This window comes from Cygnus atratus, chromosome 5, assembly GCF_013377495.2.
Source record: "Cygnus atratus isolate AKBS03 ecotype Queensland, Australia chromosome 5, CAtr_DNAZoo_HiC_assembly, whole genome shotgun sequence".
NCBI classification, from domain to species: Eukaryota; Metazoa; Chordata; class Aves; order Anseriformes; family Anatidae; genus Cygnus; species Cygnus atratus.
Genome location: NC_066366.1, coordinates 30570412 through 30588391, shown reverse-complemented (window position 1 = coordinate 30588391; position 17980 = coordinate 30570412). Strand labels below are relative to the sequence as shown.

Below are 17980 nucleotides of genomic sequence, written 5' to 3'. Positions count from 1 at the left end.
TTGTTTGCTGCGAGTCTCTGCTTTGTTTTGCATAACAGGTATTTTTTGGCAAGTTTCCTCTTTTTTGCTAATCTTGTAGGTGAACAAATTCCAGCTTTGGCTCACTTGTAGACTCTCTATCACAGCTGTTCACTCGTGAGCTCAATGTTCAGGCTCTGACCTGTGACTGTCTGGCCCTAACAGATGAAGCTGCCCGGCATAAAGCACAATGGGCCCTACCTGCATGGCCAGCAGAGCTGTTCCTTCAGGAAGGAAACAGGAGATTGGGGCTCTCCTCCCCACAAACCTGCCTGTAGGTATGGTAGAGCCACCTGGGAGCTCACCTGGGAGAGGAGAGGGGCTGCCCATCTTTCTGCCACTCGATGGTGAGAGCTGGCGATGCTTCCACTGCGCAGGGCAGTCTGACTCTATCCCCGATGCCGGCCTCCACCACTGAGGGCTCGCTCTTATCCATTTTCAACCTGCAAAGTCCACAAGCACAGCAAAAGATGCATCAGCTTTTTCATTCAGCATCTGACCTTCAGCACAAGGCCTTTTTAATCACAAACCTTATTTTTTGCCTCCAATGGGAAAGGGCGGTCTCCCTGCTCCCATCAGAGCTCCGATACTTGCCATAAACAACACTCGCCACCCTCAGAAAAAAGCAGCCTCTACCAAATCCTGCTCCGGTTCAGCACAGCGTGGTGCTGCACTCCTGCCAGCCAACTTAACCCTTCAGGGACAGCAACCCAGAGCATCCCTCTGGCTAAAATCCTCGGAAGCATTAACAGCATAAACACACAGCAAATGGCACAAAGCCCCTGAGAACAGGTCACCAAGCAGGCTTCCCCCAAGGTGCTTGTCTGGCACATGAAAACAAATATTTTTTGGGGGGTATGACAAGCCCATTGCAATCACCTGTCTGACTGCATGCAAGGGCATCCACTGTATGCAGCTGAAAGGCTGGACACAGGCTCTTACACCACTCATCTCCTCATGCTCTTTGCTCTCTAACTACAGATAAACACCATTTCGGAAGAGAACTAAGCCATGATGTTCCCAGAGTCAAAGAAAACATCATCTCCCCAACCCCCATCCTCTGACCTGAATTCTTGATCTCAAAAAACAATACCAAAGAGCCTTAATTCAATGTTCTTAATTCAATGAATCACTTCTTTCTGCTTTTAGGCAGAAGCAGCTAAGGAGGTTACTGGAGAGTTCAGCAAATTGGCTGGGGTTTTGGTTGCAAAGTCAAAAACAGAGAGGGATCAAATCACGGTCCCATTTAGTTTGGAGCCCCAGTGTGCTGCATTTAAGGCAAAACCAGCTTTTACTCTTTTATTTCTGCAGGACCTAGAAGCATCAGAGAAACAGGCAGGAAGCTACAAAGTATTCCACCCAGTACGTGAGAAGATAGCTTGAGTCAAACTCGTTTGTTCACAAAATATTTAAAATAAAAGGGTGGGGATTAAAGTATCTGGAGCTTTTTTAAAAAAATATACATATGTCTATTCTGTGCTAGTTAAGCAGTTCACACTTGCTTTGCTTTTTTTTTCCCAGAAGAGGTTTCTCTTTCTGGCTGCAATAAGTTGAACAGCTAAAGATGCTGCCCCTGACATTTCTATATTTGTTTGAACCTGGCTCCTTTGCTGTCAGCTTCCCTGAGCATCTTTGCTCAGGATCTGCTTTTTTCAAGGGACCCTTGGGAGGCCAGAAGACAGCTTGCAGCCGGGATCTTTGCCTGCTCCTGTTGTCAACAGTTCAGTCTTCCTTGCCTCCCAACTGTGCCCCAGAACAGCTGACCCGGGACCTTTCCAATCTTCAGTTTTTCTACATGAAGAGATGCCATATGGTTCATCAGCTGGTCACGGGGGACAAACTGTTGCTGTGTATGAACTCACCTATATGCGAATTGTGGATGCACGGAGGAGCTGGCTGCCTGCACAACCTTCCCGCCTCTGGATAGCCCTTGGTGCTGCTGATTTTCCTTGTGAAGGACCTGACCTCTCTCACCCTCTGCCAGAACAGCACTCTGGTACTCTATTCAAAATAAAATGCCATATGTGAATAAAAAGACCCTTCTTACTGTGACCTCTTGCGTAGGGTTTCTGTGAGCTTGGGAGAGCTTGCTGAACTGGAGCCAAGGAGCCCTTCAGCCATCTGTTTTCTGACTGACTGGTGCAGTGAGCCTGTGCTGTTGACTAATGAGAGTCACAGACCTGCAGGCAAGCATTTTTAGGCGCCTTTCTCTCCTCTGTCAGCGAGTATGTTGCAGCACCCCTTAGGCCACATTGCCTTCTGCCCTCTGAGCCATTGCTGTGACAAGGTACATCTCAGGACTGAAGGCTGCAAAGGGTGGCTTGCTGACCCATCTTTTTAGACCAGTCTTTTGTATTTTTTTGGGTTTTGTTTCTTAAACATGACATGGCTTTTTTGCAACAGGGAATAATCTGTTACCCAGAAGGACTTGTTTTGGCAAAACACAAAACATAAATGCACCAACAAGGGCAGCTATGGCAAACTGGTCATGTTAGAGCGAGATGGAGGGCACAGCAAACTGCAGAAAGCCATTTTCTGTGGCCTCCTGTCTGGGATCAGGAGGGCACTGATGGCTCTCAGGCAGGACAACATGCCTGTTATGCTGGAAATGGGGCAGGTCACAGGCAAACCACAATTCCACGCATTGGGATGGCTCTACAGGGGGGGAAATGCTTTACAGCAAGGGCTTTATCATGACACAACGCCAGAAGAATCCCTGCTACCTCTGCTCTTCCTCTTGGCTCCCGTAGAGCAGAAGAGACTGGCTGTGTGACCTTGGGACACCATTGCTATGGAGCGAAGGCAACGCCGCTAGCGCAGCGTGGCAGCGGAGGAAGTTTGCTCCTGCGATTGGCTTTACTGCCCCTGTTGTCAGTGTCTGTTATCAGGGAGCCCTGAGCTACCTCTTTGGTGTCAAGCAGAAGATAAATCACCTATGATCTGTAACTGAATCTGCCGTCTCTCCGTCCTCCCATCAGAAATGAGGCACGTGTAAGTCCCGGCGTCCTCTGGCTTGCTGTGGCTGATAACTAAGGAGCTGTCGGACTGGTAGGCGTGCCTGCAACAGGAGCAGGGATTAATGGCCTCTGCCTGGCCAAGGCAGAGCAGCCTTCAAGCTGGTGTTACATAAACCACCAGCATGTAGTGCCTTCCCCAGCTTAGAAACAACGAAACGCTGTTGACCACAGAGGGGTCACAGGCAGGGGAAATAACTGCAGCAGAAAGGAGGTCAGGAACAGAGAGGAAACTGAGATGGGAAAATAGGGAACTGCTTTCAGCGATCCTCTCCCGTGAGGAGGGAAATTGCCCTTCCAGGCAGGAGCTCGAGCCCCAGCAGTCATTTGCAAACATAAAAGCACAACTTGGCTTTTCTTAACAACTGTGATTTTCATAACAAAAAGTGACTCTCTGGAACCAAACTGTTGCAGGAAACAGATTTCCCAGGACAAAACGCTTTAAAAATGCTTTTAAAAGCATTGCATTTTAGATGACAGTACCAGAAAATTCCAGCCAGAGGAACTTATTTGGCTATGAGCTTCACCCTGGACTACTTAGTGCTGACCAAGAAGAATCCTACACAGCCAACGTTTTTCTGTGTAACTGCCCACAAGTCAATTCACTGGCGCCTTGTTAGGGGGCAGAACAAGTGCTGCCCCAAAACACTGCCCAATGCCTCAATACTATTGCAGAGTGTCTCTCTCTCTGCCGTGCACAGGCCAGGTGGACAGCTCATGTTCGGGGTGCTCTTAGGTCAGTACATGAGCTTGTTCCTTTATCAATCCTTCTTCCCTTTTTTTTTTTTTCCCAAAGAATGTTAACAATGAGATTACAAAGAAAGTGGGCAAACATTTAAGCATGTTTGGCACTCTACCCAGCAAGGACCGTGAACTCTACTCTACAACAAAGGGAGCTGAGCTCACCTGTCAGAGGAGACTGGCTGGCCATCCTTCATCCACTCCACTCTGGAGAAGGGGGACGTGCCTGTCTTGCAGACCAGCTGGATGTTTTGTCCCACGACTGCTGTCACAAGAGAGGGCTTGGCTTCCTCCAGAATGGCTCTTAAAAGAGAAAGTGATTCCATTAGCACCTCTGCTGCCTTCTCTCCTCTGGGTCCTCTAATGTGGCGATGGGTGAGTCACAACTGCAGTGCAAAGCAGCGCTGGATGCCCATTTAGCTCTGAACAGATGCGCCCTGTAACACGGGGAGCCCTCTCTTACATGACAAAGGCTGGTCTGGACAGACCAAATGCTACAAGAAATCCAAGGAGACAGACACAGCTGTATAACCTTTCTTCTGAGAACTATGCTCAGCTCAGCCGACAGACACAGATCCAGTGCAGACACAAACAGATCTAGCTCTAAGCAAACCTGATTTTCAGGGTGATGCTGTCTGGATCCTGACCCAAACTCTGCATTTTAAAGTCTCCCCCAGAACAACCCCCTGCTGCTGCATGCAGTGCTGAGATAAAGGCTCTGAAGTCAGAGAGTCAGCTAAATTTATTGGTCAGAACAAGCAAACCACCTATGGATTTCCATTTACAGTACAGGAATGCCTTCCGAACAAGGGCCCCAGCATCCTGCAGTCTTTTCACACACACTACTTCCAGTGCTGTCAGAGAGCAATGAGAGCACAAGGAATGAGAAAGCAGATTAACTCCAGGGCCTGGATAACTCGATTTACCAAAGGGACATATTTATAGCCAATCTGTTGCGTGGCTAGCTGGTCCTGGCTGGGTCTACACTTCCACTGCAGAGGAAGCTGCACTGCTGCTTCACAATGAGCGGGCAGAAAAGAGAAGAAAAAAAAAAAAAAATCACCTGTGCAGACCCCGTGCTGGGAGTGAGTCTGCAGACACCTGGTGGTCCAAGCCCTCCGTTATGGAAGCATCTGCTCCAAACGCCTTATGCCACTGCTTGCCTTCATGTGGCAGCACCTGCTGGCCACTGCTGCTCTGCCTCTCTGAGGGCCCAGGCACTGCTGTTTCCGACACCAAGTGCAGCTGGCTCAGGCTGTTCAATCGACTTTGCTGGGTGCCCCAGCGCTGGCTCTCCAGCACACCAGTCCTTTGCACAGTCTCTGGCAGTACCTCGCTCCTCCAGCTGTCCCCTCCACGTCTGTTCTGTGGGGGCTGTAAAGCCCCATAGGCTCTTCCTTCTTGGCTCTGACTTGCAGATTCTCTCAGCGGTGGCTGCTGCTGACCCTGATAGTTCCGTGTGTGAGAGCGGGAGCCGGTGTCCTGCTGCTGCAGGGCTCCTGTGCCAGAATAGGGCTGGCGCGCCAGGGGACTGACCCCCCCCGAGTTGTGGCATACTCTCATGCACTCCTCCTCTGAGGCAAAGCTGTTTTTATTGCCATGACAGCCGCCGTACCAAAAGCGGTTGCACTTGCCAACGACTGTCACAAAGTACCAGCGAGTGGTCCAGTTCGCACAGGGGCCGTGGGCACTGGGCAGCAGGCATATGACGGGATACGCTACCAGAAAGAGCAGAACAGAAGGACATGTGAGGGCTAACACAAAGGTCCGGGTGCTTCAACCATCTACCCAAATGATCTGATGGGCCTTGTGGGCAGAGTGCTGGTGGGAAGGTAGGAACACCTGAATTTTGCATACAGCTTGGCTTTTAAATTGGGCAGCTGCTCTGATGTCTCCTTCAGCCCTTGTTTTCCCACTGGTAGAAGAGAAGCCAACCTCAGAGACATTTCTGAGCCTAAATGCTAGACTGACACTTTACGGCCTTTTTAGGGAATTCTGGTGCTGCAAGGGGCACGTGGCTGTCATTTGCACATTGCCAGCCCAGAGAGCAAGGGGACTAGACCCAGTTGTGAAGACTCACACACTACAGATTGCCACTGTAAATAAAGACGAGCACAGCCCAATCTGTCTACAGACCTTCCCTGTGCCCTGAGTAACATGTACCACAGCCACATGTTGACAAACATCGGATGCAGAGCTCTGACTGAGAGGTCCTTTGCAGAGCTGTGGCTGAGCAGAGAGGATACACAGACCTTTCCCTAAGGCAGCCTTGCAGGGCTGGTGACCAAGCAATCCCTGTGCTGTAGCAAAAGGGGAAAGCAATGCAGCAGACATCTGCCTGCAACAGATACAGCTGGGAACTAAAGGAGCAGAGGTGTTTTTGCCCAGCAGCTCTAGCATCCTGGTAGTAGAGCAGGCACTGTTGCCTATTGTTCTCTGCTGGTTGAAAGCCTCCATGCAGCCCTGAGCAACATCCTTAGCTGTAGCTCTCATTCCAGCCCTGGGCAGACAAGCTTGTCTGAAGGCTGAGCATGGCCCCAGTTTCTCAGAGAAGGCCTTACTTCACCTAAGCCCAGGTAATGAATTTGGAGCACTCAAGGCTGTATCAGGTTGTCTTCCCAGGGGCAAACAGCTCCCCAGAAATCCTACAGACTGACAGAGATTACATACACAGAGTTCTGTCCAAATATCAAAAGAGGACAACATGAATTTCTGTGGTAGCTAACTGAACCATTTGGCAGCTTTTCTATGTTCCCTCTGAGCCTCCCCTCTCCCAGCCACCAGGCTGGATTCCTTTTCAAGGAGAGGATTTACTGCAATTTACAGAGAGCAAAACCTCTACACAGGAAGTTTCCATACGCTACTGAATTCTGTGCGACTCTTCCTCTGTTCCTAACCAAAGAAGCCAAAGCATCACTTACGGTAGTTGGGCCTGTTGAGACATCCTTCCCCTTGAGGACCTGAGGCTGAAGCGACATTGTCAAAACAGCAGCCGTACACTGAGCTGCGGCACTCGCCCGAGGGGTGCTGCTGCAACAAGGCTTGGCTTGCCTTAGAGATCGGAATTGAAAGCCAAAAGTTATCATGTGTACATGAGGGCGGAAGCACATGCAAGACAGTGTCCAAGCTGTTGGCTGCAGAAGGCCAGCCGTTAGAGGAACCGCTATTCATTTGTTTGCCTCCTGGAGGCTTTCCTGCTGGCAAGGGGGGGGGGGGGAAACTTGGCTGCTGGCCATGGAGACAGTGCTGCACTTCTTTGCAAAACACACCTAGCTAGCCAGCCAGCAGCAGGCCAGCTTTTTGATCTGGCTCCGCCATACACCCCAAACCATTAGAGATGAATTTCCTCCCTGAATATTTTACCCTCAATTAGTCTGCAGAGACGACTAACAAGGGCAATTATTAGTAGCATGTTCTTTCCTGTTTTTTCTCCTAGAAATTGGATGGCAAGTTTCTGACAGACAGAAATCTCATTACCCATGATTATTCAACCAGTTCTATGCAAGATGTTCCTCTCCTTCTCAGACAGCTCCCGACCACCTACGTTGTCCCCTGATGACAGAGGATCACAAGTGGGTGCCCCATATCGAACAGGAATGAAGTGGGCCAAAGGGCCAGATGCCATGCATGGAGTATTGGTTCTCCAGCATTACTGGCAGAGATGAAGTACAACAGAAGCCCACAGTCTGAGTCATCAGGGTCAAATACAAATCTTCACATCTGATGGACTGCTGAAACCCAAAGGGGTTTTGTACTTACTGTTGGAGCAGCTGCAGCGGGCCGACTTCTGCTCATTTGAACCTCACGGTTGTACTGCGGGCATCCCATGTTGTTCAGACCTTGAGCAGCTGATACTCCATCCGGACAGCATCCATACCTACAGACACAAGGCAGAAGGGCTGCAGCAATACCTGACCTGCCTGGCTCAACAGGCACAGGCTATAAATTTCAGTAGGCCTCCAGGAAAGGCAGTGCCTCCCTGGTCAGGCCTATCTACTTCCAGCTACCTGTTTTGGTGACAGCTGCTGAAGGGACAACCTCTCCCCAAAGGGCCTGAAGCTGGCGTGCGTCCATCTGGACAGCAGCCGTGTGGGCTCCGATGACAGTCCTGAGAGCCAGTCCCTGCAGTGGGGTACGGAGGGAAGCTGAGCTGATGGGAATTTGATGAGTGTGACTGGGATTCCCAGCGAACGGGCAACAAGTTGATGCCACGGTCCTCAGTAGACTGGATGTGGTGATTCCCAGAGGTACCGTGGACTGTGGAGCTCCCAGCGAGCATCCTTCCAGAATCTGGGAAGAGAAATCCTTAGAGCATGCAGGCAAGCAACAAAATCTGGGCAGTTTTCTTCATTTCTGTTCTTTTTCCTTTTACATGCCTAAGGCTACAGGGCAAGCTTTTCTGTATCAGGGTTTCACCTCAATATGTATCTTCCAGCCCACCCTTCTGGATTTGATTGTCCTGAGGTTTTTTTGCTCACTGCTGTGAGCTTCCTGCAGTCCCATGAGAAATCACCTGCCACATTACTGTGCTCCCCTTGCAGCAGGACTTATAATCTGCTTTGGGCAGCATTTTTCTTGGGCAGCATTTCTCTCAGGCAGCATTTACATCACACTGCCAGAACTTGGGATGTAAATACTGTACAGAGTCTGCTGCGTGCACAGAATCAGATATTGTTCACTATCGGTGTAAAAGAATATATAATTTATCCCTGGCTCCAGGAATTTCTAGAAGACCACGAAAAGAAAGAGAAAGGAAGAAAAGGAGGAGTCTTCCCCTTACCACACCCTGTTTCAAGTCCACCATCACCAAAACCCCAAACAAACAAAATTCTTCTGAACCTGTGGCAGGGCTGTTTGGGTTGTAACGAGTCAGCAAGGACTGGCGAGTGACATCATATCCCATAGTGTCCTGCATACTGGGGACCTCTGCAAACAGAGACATACACAAAGTAAGTGCAGTTAGTCCAACTAACAGGACTCAACAACTAACAACTAACAGAAATCAACAGGAGACTAAAGTTGACGAAAATGTGTCTCTTCTTCTGGAACAGCTGTCAATCAGCATTTGGATTCAATTGGACTGTCAGGACAGCTACTTGCAACATGCAGGCAGGGAAAATATGCCATTTTGGCTCTGGCACGAAGACTAGATGCAGGCGAGCAAAGTCTTCTGAACAGCTGTGCCTCCTTTATAGGTGGTCCACAACAGGATGAGAACTGGCTATAGTTTCTAGCTACTGAGCCTGCCAGGGTGTCAATCCTTCTTAACGCTGGGAGTCCTAGGGTCAAGTCTGCAGTACAAACTAGGACAGAGCTATCACAAAATACTGAATTCAAAATGGATACATTAATACTAAGCCTGTTACATACATTTCAAACAGTGCAGGTACTGGGACTCTGAAGATGCTATGGTTATGTGTGCAAAACGTGAATGTACAGGACAGAGGCAGGCAGGGAGCTGAGAACACAAGCTTGTGCAGACTCTAGGGAATTTCTACTCCTACAGCAGAAGCATCTTAGAAAAAGCTGGGTGTCTATCAATACCACTCACGCTGTGGCAGGTAGCAGGGCTGCATGTTGCAGCTTCCCAGGGTGGCTGGTTTCTGTGGCTGGATGGCTTTGCATATCTCAGCACTGTAGAACTTGGAGTCACCGTCAGCACAGATAACTTGGCGGGTCCGGATGCCTGAATTGCAACTCTTCGAACACTTGGGCACAGAGACAAGGCAAGTGAGCAGGAACCAGAGTCAGAAAGCAGAAACCCCACAGCCCTGAAGTGTGGAACAGCTGTGTGATTAGCTGCAGGCTGAGCCCAGCTTCCTCCACCAAGACAAGGCAAACAACACTTCAGCTGGATTTATCTGAACAGTTACTCTAAGCTATTTTACCAAACGTTGCACTCAGCCCCGAAGCATTAGGCTCCAAGCCGTGCTCACTCTGTAACAACCAGATGAGCGGCTGTTACCAACAGTGGTATGACAAGGAGTTGGAATAAGCAGCAGGAGTGAATTGTTTCAGCCTGGCCTGAAGGCATTTCAGTACTACTAGGATACACCAGCTGTGAGGTCAGTTCTGAACTCTGCATTCCAAACAGCAGGCACCACTTTAAAATGGGAAAGCAAATGGGTGACTTTCTTGTAAGCAGCTAACTGGAGTTCCTCTCACTGGAAGCTATGGATGAAGAGGGAGTGATGAGCAGAACCTCGGGGTGGGGAGGGCAGTGAAGAGGATGCGGTAACTGGGTAACCAACCTGCTCGTGGCAAGCTTTACAAACTTTGGGAAGGTATTTCTTTCTTTTATTCAGATGCAGGCAGGAACCCTTCTGATATTGGAAAGCCTGAGGCCAGGAAAGATCAGATTAAGGTATGCAACATTTTTAGCTGTTATTAAAACAGCCTACATCACACAGAGAACCAGATGTAACATGTTTTAACTCAGAACTAGCTGGTCTGACTAGCATAGAAGGGGACAAGCGTGTTTGGAAGTAACATGATGCGCTGGATCTGCCCCTATCTCTTCTCTCCCAGCACTTTTCCCAGGCTGAAAACAGTCTGGCTCCCTCCACAAAGACAAGACTAATCCAGCTGAAGAACAGTTTATCTGAACAATTACAAAAACATAGTTTAAAACATTTCATCAAATGTGATGACCAGTCCTGAAGCCTGTGGCTGTAAGCCATACTCAGCCAGAGAGCAGCTTTACTATTCAAGTCAATGGTGCGAAGAATTGGGAATAAGCAGCAGGAGTGGATTGTTTCTGTTTATTGGCTGCATTTTGCTACTGTCACAGAAACTATAATCTCCCCCTTCAAGAAGGATTTATTTTTGTAGCAGCTGCAAACAAAGCAGGCAACAGATTAACTGGAGCATTACTAGTGCCAGTTACAATGCAACTGTGAGCCAAGGGACTGGTAATGAAGCAGTACATACTCCCAGCCTCAGCCAACGTGCACACTGCACTGATTAAAGCTTGTTTGCAAGGAACACAGCAATACAATCAGTTATTCCTCAACCACAAAAGTGTGATGCTCACCAGGCCCCAGTCTCCAATGTGCCAGCCGATTTCCTGGATGCAGTTCTCCTTAAGGCAGGGCTGGGTGGCTGGTGGCTTTGGCTCCATTAGGCAAGCGAAGTCCCGAGCTTGAGAGCCCTGCTGCGTTCTGCAGGTGACAGTCCGGGTCTGGACTCCTTCCCCACAGCTGGCTGAGCACTGCAGAAAGGGGCACAACAGGTAAAAGAAAGCACATAGCTTCTGCTTCCACTCCCAGGCTGTGGTCCCCAGCATCAGGGCAGGATACCATTTTGGGAACGCCTAAAACAAGCAACCATCATAAAAACCATCTTCTTGGATGGAAATTAGAGTAGTTGTTTAGGCTGTAGAAGAGACAATAAGGCATGGTGGGTAAGATCTAGGGGATTTAGAGCTCACAGGATGATTTTGGCCTAGTTACATAATTTTTCTTGCTTTCTACCAAAGAAGTCATGGAGAATAATTTTGGAAAAATAGCAGTACTGCACAATACACTGAGAACAATGAATGGTAGAAGATACCTGGAACCAGCCTATGGCAGGGGGGTTGGAACTAGATGATCTTTAAGGTCCCTTCCAACCAGAGCCATTTTGTGATTCAATGATTCTAACCTAACTATATTTACTCCTGATTAAAATCAGCTAAAAAGAAACAATTCAAGGAAAAATTAAAAGATTAAGTTCTTGTATTGCTCACTTCTTTTTCCTGAAGACCTTGTGCTCCTTTTTATGCTGTGTAGCTGTGAGACAGATTCTTTTTATAAAGGTAACTGGAATGTGATATTTTCAATGCCCTGTTAAATTTACAGTGGTTTTGGCTGGAATCCAGCCTGCTTCTCCGTGAATTACTAAGATCTCCTGCAGAGGAGACTTGGGAGCAGTCTGAATTGCTTTATATGAGCTTCTCAGCTGAATTTCCAGTCATTTACTAGAGTGACCTTGTATCTTCAAGACTACATGAAACTTGGTTGCTTTTGGGAACCCCAGAATGAATCACTTAGGAATCACTTCATAAGAGCGTGTCACTTTGTGCCTTCCTCAAACAGTGCTCTCATTCTACAACCCTGAATCCATCTCAGTATTCACACCTCACATCTGATGAGAGGAAAAAAAAAAAGATTTTGCAATCTAGGTTATAGTGCCTCAGAGTTGCATTTTATGTTCTGCACTACTCAGACAAAGAAGTACCAAAAGATTGTAAATCAAATGTTGCAAGCATGCATGTACTTCCTTCAAAAGACAGAAATTCTCTGTGCTTTAGGGACTGAGTAGATGCACTTCAATGATACATATTATCTTTACTTTCTAAGACTTTTGAATGCAGGATGCCTTCTATGTGCATGGCTGGCAGCACTGAGCACATACTGTTTGAAGGGTTTCCTCTCCTGTAGATTCAAATTCATACAGGCATCAAAAACACACGCTGCAGCTGTGTCCAGAGATGCCCTGGACTGATACAGAGCCTACAGCAAACAGCAGGTCACCAGCAGTTCAGGAGCATCTTGCTTACTGACTGTTGTGATTTAGTACCGCCGTCCAGAGGCTAGTAATGCTGAGGCAGCAATATGCATGGAAATAAACAGCCCAAGTGGGAGCCATGAGCTCCTGTTTTACAGAGGAGAGTTACTGCACATCGTCAGCTGAGGGAGAGCAGCTCTTACGCCTGCCCTCCACCTTCACAAGGCCTGGCTCAGGAACTCAGCAAGGTCTGGTGGATCTGATAAAATTACAGAAGTGGGGAAAGGACTGGGAGACTGGAGAAGAAAGCGAGCATGTGATGAGAGGAACAAGGGTGCAAGGTCACGAACAGCTTTGAGGAACAAGAACGAATTTATAGGAAGGCAGAGCTGATAGCAACCTAGAGAACTTGTTTTGAGGATAGCAGGGGCAAGTCTTGTACCTATGCCCATTACCTATCCAGGGACACACACATTTTACAGTCTCAGAAAAGATGCCTGCCTCTTTACCCCCAAGCTTTGGCAGATCCTCCTTTAATAGATGCCAAATGGCAGTTGCCTCCCACACACAAACTCACCTCTGACCAGGGACCTGTGCTCCAGGTTGCACACTGTCTCATGTTGCAGGGCTGACTGCTGCGAGGCTGCTGTGCAAAGGCCATACACTCAGCGTTGTCCACGACCCCTTGAGAGCTCTGGCCATCAAATGCCACACAGTAAACGGAGCGAGTCTGGGTGCCTCCACCACAGGTAGCTGAGCAGGGTCCCCACTCCCCCGTTGTCCACCTGCACGTCACAGAATGGAGCAAACAAATAACAGCCCAGCCAAACTGCCCAGAGGCACAAGGGAAGTCAGTGTCACATCTCTGTTGCAGTCAGACAAGGAAAATATCTCTTTGCAGAAGAGAGTCAGAGGCAAGCTCCCATTTCACCAAGCGCTGCCCAGCTTAACTGGCAATGCAGAGTAGTCTCACCCCAGAGACAAATCCCCAACTACTAAGCACTTGTTACTTTGGAATTGCACAGCTCTCCATGAGGGGAAAGATTTCTCTCCATGGCTTTTGGTCTCCTGACATTTGCAAAAATATTATGTCTGGAATGGAACACCAAAGGGAAAGGAAAAAAAAAAACAAACAAAAGGAAAACAATCCAGATCAGCTAAAAGAAAAGCAGTCCACAGCAGTATAACTACCCATTATACTCCAGCCACTAACAGAAACAGAAAACATCACCAAACCGACTGACCAATAGAAAGCTGGTCTATTCCACCCATTGGCTAAATTATCTAATGGAAGCACACAAAAAAAAGGCAAAAAAAATTCTTTAAATAGATTTTAGATTTTTAGATAGTTCTGTGTTTGGTCACTGAAGCTGTTATGGAAATGTTATATCCTTGCTAACAGAAGGTGAAATATCCACAAAATGATCACACGCTGGATGCTAAAATACCTGCCCCTGTCTGTTCCTGTGTCTTGGTGCTGCCCAGGTGGCTGGGAGCATAGCTTGTGTGGCCTGGCTTCAGGGACAGCATGATGTTTCGTTCCAGACTCCAGCATGGGGTGCAGTTGAAAGGCATTGGTGATGCAAAGGGGACACCACAGTGGTCTGCTATCCTCCCTTTCCATCACATAAGCCCCAGCAAGAGAGTGACGGCAGTTCATGTTTTCTCTGCTACCCTCCCAGTTGCTGCCCTGGTCTGCTCTCATCACTCCTGGACTGAGTTTCAGGCAGCCAATTCATATTCTCACCCTACCAGAAATTCCACAGCAGATGTTCATCTCCTGAAGATGCTCTTCTCTACTGGTACAGATGCACACACCAGCCCAAAACTGAACACCATTTACCATAAAATAAGATATTCCCTTTGGAAACAGAACTACTACTTCAAGTACAAGCCACTTAGAGTGCTGTGGTTACTGGATTCAAAACAAATTCATCAACTGAGATTTTTCAGAGGTTCCAAAGGGGCTAAAAAAAAAAAAAACACACAAAAATCTCTATTCTGCCTCCTGTAAAGCAAGTGTACAGCATTAGAAAGGCTGTATCAACTGAACGGACTCACCTACGGCTTCCCTCAATTGCCAGCCAAGACATCTTCTCCGACATGTGTTTCAAGTCCTTTGTAAGACAAGGTCAGCCATAAGGATAGGACCATCACCAGAGGCAAGTCATAAGCTATTAGCAGTTTGCTAGGGAGCACTTGTTTTGCCTTTGATCTTTTTCACTTCTAATACCTCGCTGTACATTGTAACTTTGTATCTGTCATATCCTTGCACTCGCCACAGTATATAGGCAATTTTCTGCATGATATGGGTCCTATGCCAAAAAAAGAACAGCTTTTGAAGAACTCTGAAGCTTTTCCAGGGCACACTGGAATTTTGGCCAATGTTTCAATGGCCCTAATCCACCGTGCTCTTTTTCCTTTGTTATTTACCTTCATTAACCAAACAAAAAATTTCCAGAACATTTCTTTACCTCTCTAGCCTAATTCCAGAGAAAAAGCAGTAATTATCTAGCCAAAAGCTATGAAGAAACTGTCCCCTAAAAGTTAGGTTACCAGGAGCACTCACAACCACCTAAGCAAAGCTTAGCCAGGACCCAGCCAGCACCCTCCACCATCATTTTCATTGGCAAGAATCAAAAGCAAAGCACCACCTTCTACCACCAGTGCCAGAGGAAAGCCCCCACATCCTCCAGTAGGCAACTAGGTGGAAAACTGGGAGCAGAAGAGAGCAGCTGCCTTCCTGTGCTTTCTGTAGTCTCCTCATTACCTCTTCATCTGAGAGCTCCGTGCTCCGCTGTGGCTCCAGGCTTGTGGTGGATAGATGTAAGAAGTCCTTTATACACAGAACAAAGGATTTAAAGTACTTAAAGCAAGTAGCTAGGGGCTACCATGTATTCAGAAATGCTCCCAGTTTTTCAGGTGCCCTCTTGCCCACAACAGCACACTCACAGGCCTCCACAATACACACCAGATACACAGAGAGATATGCAGTTGAGGCTCTGGTTACCTGTCTGGATGCCCATAAGAGCCAAGTAAAGACAACTGCATGGCTATGTAAGCAAGGGACAAAGGGGAAATGTTTCAGTAAAGGGATTTGAAAATGCTAGAGAAGAAATAGATTCCAGGATTCATCTCTTTTGAAGAGCAATGACACTGAAAATGCAGAAATGACATAAAATTATACTGGCTCAGACCTACTCCTCTTTTCTTTTTTTTTTTTTCAGAAGCTCCAGTTGAAGAGAACAAAAACCACAGAATCTGTTTCCTATATCCTATATGGGCTAGCAGACTATCTTCCACAATCAGATACTAGAAAGAAAATGTAATTGATCTATGAAATGATCACACCAAGCCCTTTTGCACATAAAAATGCTTGTTATAAAGTTAACATCACTATCCTTTGTCTTGGGCTTTCTCTAAGAAGTGAAACATTTCCTTGGAGAGCACCATGCTGGAGGGTGGTAGTGGGAGGGTCACTCTTTTTCCTGGCTCCAAAAGCACCTCAGGAAGTAGAGCCCACAAATGGAAAGGAAACCTTACCGTTTTGTCTGGGGACAAGTCTGATGGCCACATGTCCGGTTATTGTCTGGTTGTGGTTTACTCCTGCACATATAGTCTGGATAAATTTCATTGTCAATGGTACAAAACACCAAACGGGATTGGAAACCTAAAGGAGAATCAAGAGAGTATTCTAACTTATGTTTGAAATACGGTGGTGTTGCCAAGACAAGATCCTAAAGTAGTGCAGAATTCGCACCTGCACCCATCAACCTGTAAAAGAGTCAGGTGCAGCTCTTGGCCTGTCACTATATGTATGAATGATGTCTACCCACAGTATCTGAGTCCACAGGAAATGCAGAAGAGACAGAATAGTTCTGTGCAGCTTAGGGGCCTTTTCCTGTTATTTGAGTGGATTGTGACTCACAAGACAAGGGCCACATCCATATATTGCTTATTAAGGAATGCTGCTTGGTGTGTGCAGTAAGCAGCAGCAGATCTGTGGACCTCCCATTAGACCCAGAAGATCAATCTTGTAAAGAGTAGACACTGGAAAAAAACTTGGAACTCTTCATGCTTTCTACAGGATGAGAGTGCCCAGCAAAGACAACATCAGCTCCTACAATCACAGCATGGCAAAAGTTATTGAAATGACCATCAGCAAAGAAGACCAGAAGAAACAGCAGCTCTACAGACTAGGTAGCTGGACATTTTTGGCTTGATTGCTGTTTTTGTTTGTTTGTTCATTTGGTTTTTAGCTTAAAAATCCATAGCTTTGCTCATGGAAGAAGCTGCAAACTGAACATGTTGTGACACCCCAGGAGATCCAACAATCTACCCCCTCAGAGAGAGGGAATCTTGCAGGCTATGAGAGAGGTATAGAGGTATGATGAAACTCAGTTTTGCAGGCCAGGTCAGCTTGGAGAGGACCTCTCAAGTGGTTGAAAAAGCCTGAAAAGGACACAGAGAAGTGAAACTGAACAAAACAAAACAAAGGTAACTCATGAAGAGTCTTAACAGATCCTAGTAACAAGTCTGAGGACTAAGATGTGAAATTAGAAAGGACAATGCAAGGGGCAGTCTCTTGTGATTCCATGTGTGACTCTCCCTTGACAAAACCTTAATGGCCCCCTGTAGAGATCTGTGCTGTCTTCCAGCAGGAAACCGCTGAGAAGCAGCTGCAGAGGGCAGCACACAGTCACACAGTGTCCTCAGGGTGTGGATATAAACCCCGAACCAAGCTGCCAGAGACCAGGTCCTGTCCCCTTACCTCCTCCACATTCAGAGCTGCACTCACTCCATGAACTGTAACTCCAGCTGTAACCTGAGGTCTGTCCCTGCGCGGGCAGGTAGTATTCATACTGCACCCCTGGGTTTGGCTCCTGACTGATGAGCTATGAAAGCATGGGATAAAGTCATGGAAATAGCAGCAGCACTTTTCCCCTTCACAGCATTTCCCCATTGTGCCTGAGGGTTCAAGCTGACTTGTTTCGCTCCAGTACAAGGAATACTTATTCTCTAGACTGTATTTTCTCCTTGCCTTCTGTGATGCTCTAGGGAGCATCGTGTTTCAGAGAAGGGTGCATTCATTTCTCTCATAGGCAGAAGATCTACATGCTCTGTAACAGTAATACCCTGACCCAGCCTACAGCACACCATAACATGCACTGCCCTAGAGCCTATACCTTCCCCCCAACCCCATTCAGTGCTGACTCTCCTCTTAAAGTCAGAACCCAAGGGAACAGGCAACACCAAGCCTTGCACGTCTCCTTACTGGGCAACAGCACCAGAGCAGAACACCACGTGATTTCTACAAGAAAAACACCTAGCTTAAGGGTCTACGGCTCTGCTAGATTCCTGGGGGCCCTGTTACTCTCCTGTAGTCTTTCCCACGTAGTCCCCACCAATGCACTCCCACTGCACAAAGCGAGGGCTGCTACGCAAAGCAAGAGAGCGAGTATCAGCAGGGACAGGCACAGCCACTTACCTCAATAATTAAGGGTTCTGTGGTAGGGCCCCTGGCATGGAGGAGCTCTGGGGCCAGATCACCTTCTGAGCCACGGTCATAGTGCATAACTGTGCTAGCTATGTGCAGAGCTCGGCTGAAGTCAATGGTCCAATGCCCATTCAGGTAATATTCCCCTCTCACGTTCTTGACAGCTGGACAAACCCACATGCCAGAGAAGAAAAGAAAGTAAATTAACACACCTATAACTTGA

General features: G+C 47.6%; 1 protein-coding gene across 4 annotated transcripts in view; it reads right to left on the bottom strand.

The window, feature by feature from the left end:
* Positions 1-17980, bottom strand: part of PAPLN (papilin, proteoglycan like sulfated glycoprotein) — a 51655-nt gene that overhangs the window by 6246 nt on the left and 27429 nt on the right. For 3 of the 4 annotated variants that reach the window (XM_035540224.2, XM_035540223.2, XM_035540225.2), the window contains exons 9-23: positions 17749-17921; positions 17032-17155; positions 15804-15930; positions 12838-13045; positions 10807-10983; positions 9325-9481; positions 8613-8699; positions 7781-8063; positions 7533-7650; positions 6695-6824; positions 4837-5491; positions 3939-4076; positions 2952-3076; positions 1881-2019; positions 324-461 (exon numbers count right to left, since the gene is read on the bottom strand). In XM_035540224.2, coding sequence (XP_035396117.1) covers positions 324-461; positions 1881-2019; positions 2952-3076; positions 3939-4076; positions 4837-5491; positions 6695-6824; positions 7533-7650; positions 7781-8063; positions 8613-8699; positions 9325-9481; positions 10807-10983; positions 12838-13045; positions 15804-15930; positions 17032-17155; positions 17749-17921 — 2779 coding nt within the window. Of the gene's footprint in view, positions 1-323; positions 462-1880; positions 2020-2951; positions 3077-3938; positions 4077-4836; positions 5492-6694; positions 6825-7532; positions 7651-7780; positions 8064-8612; positions 8700-9324; positions 9482-10806; positions 10984-12837; positions 13046-15030; positions 15097-15803; positions 15931-17031; positions 17156-17748; positions 17922-17980 lie in introns of all 4 variants that reach the window. The other variant, XM_035540222.2, reaches the window with a different exon arrangement.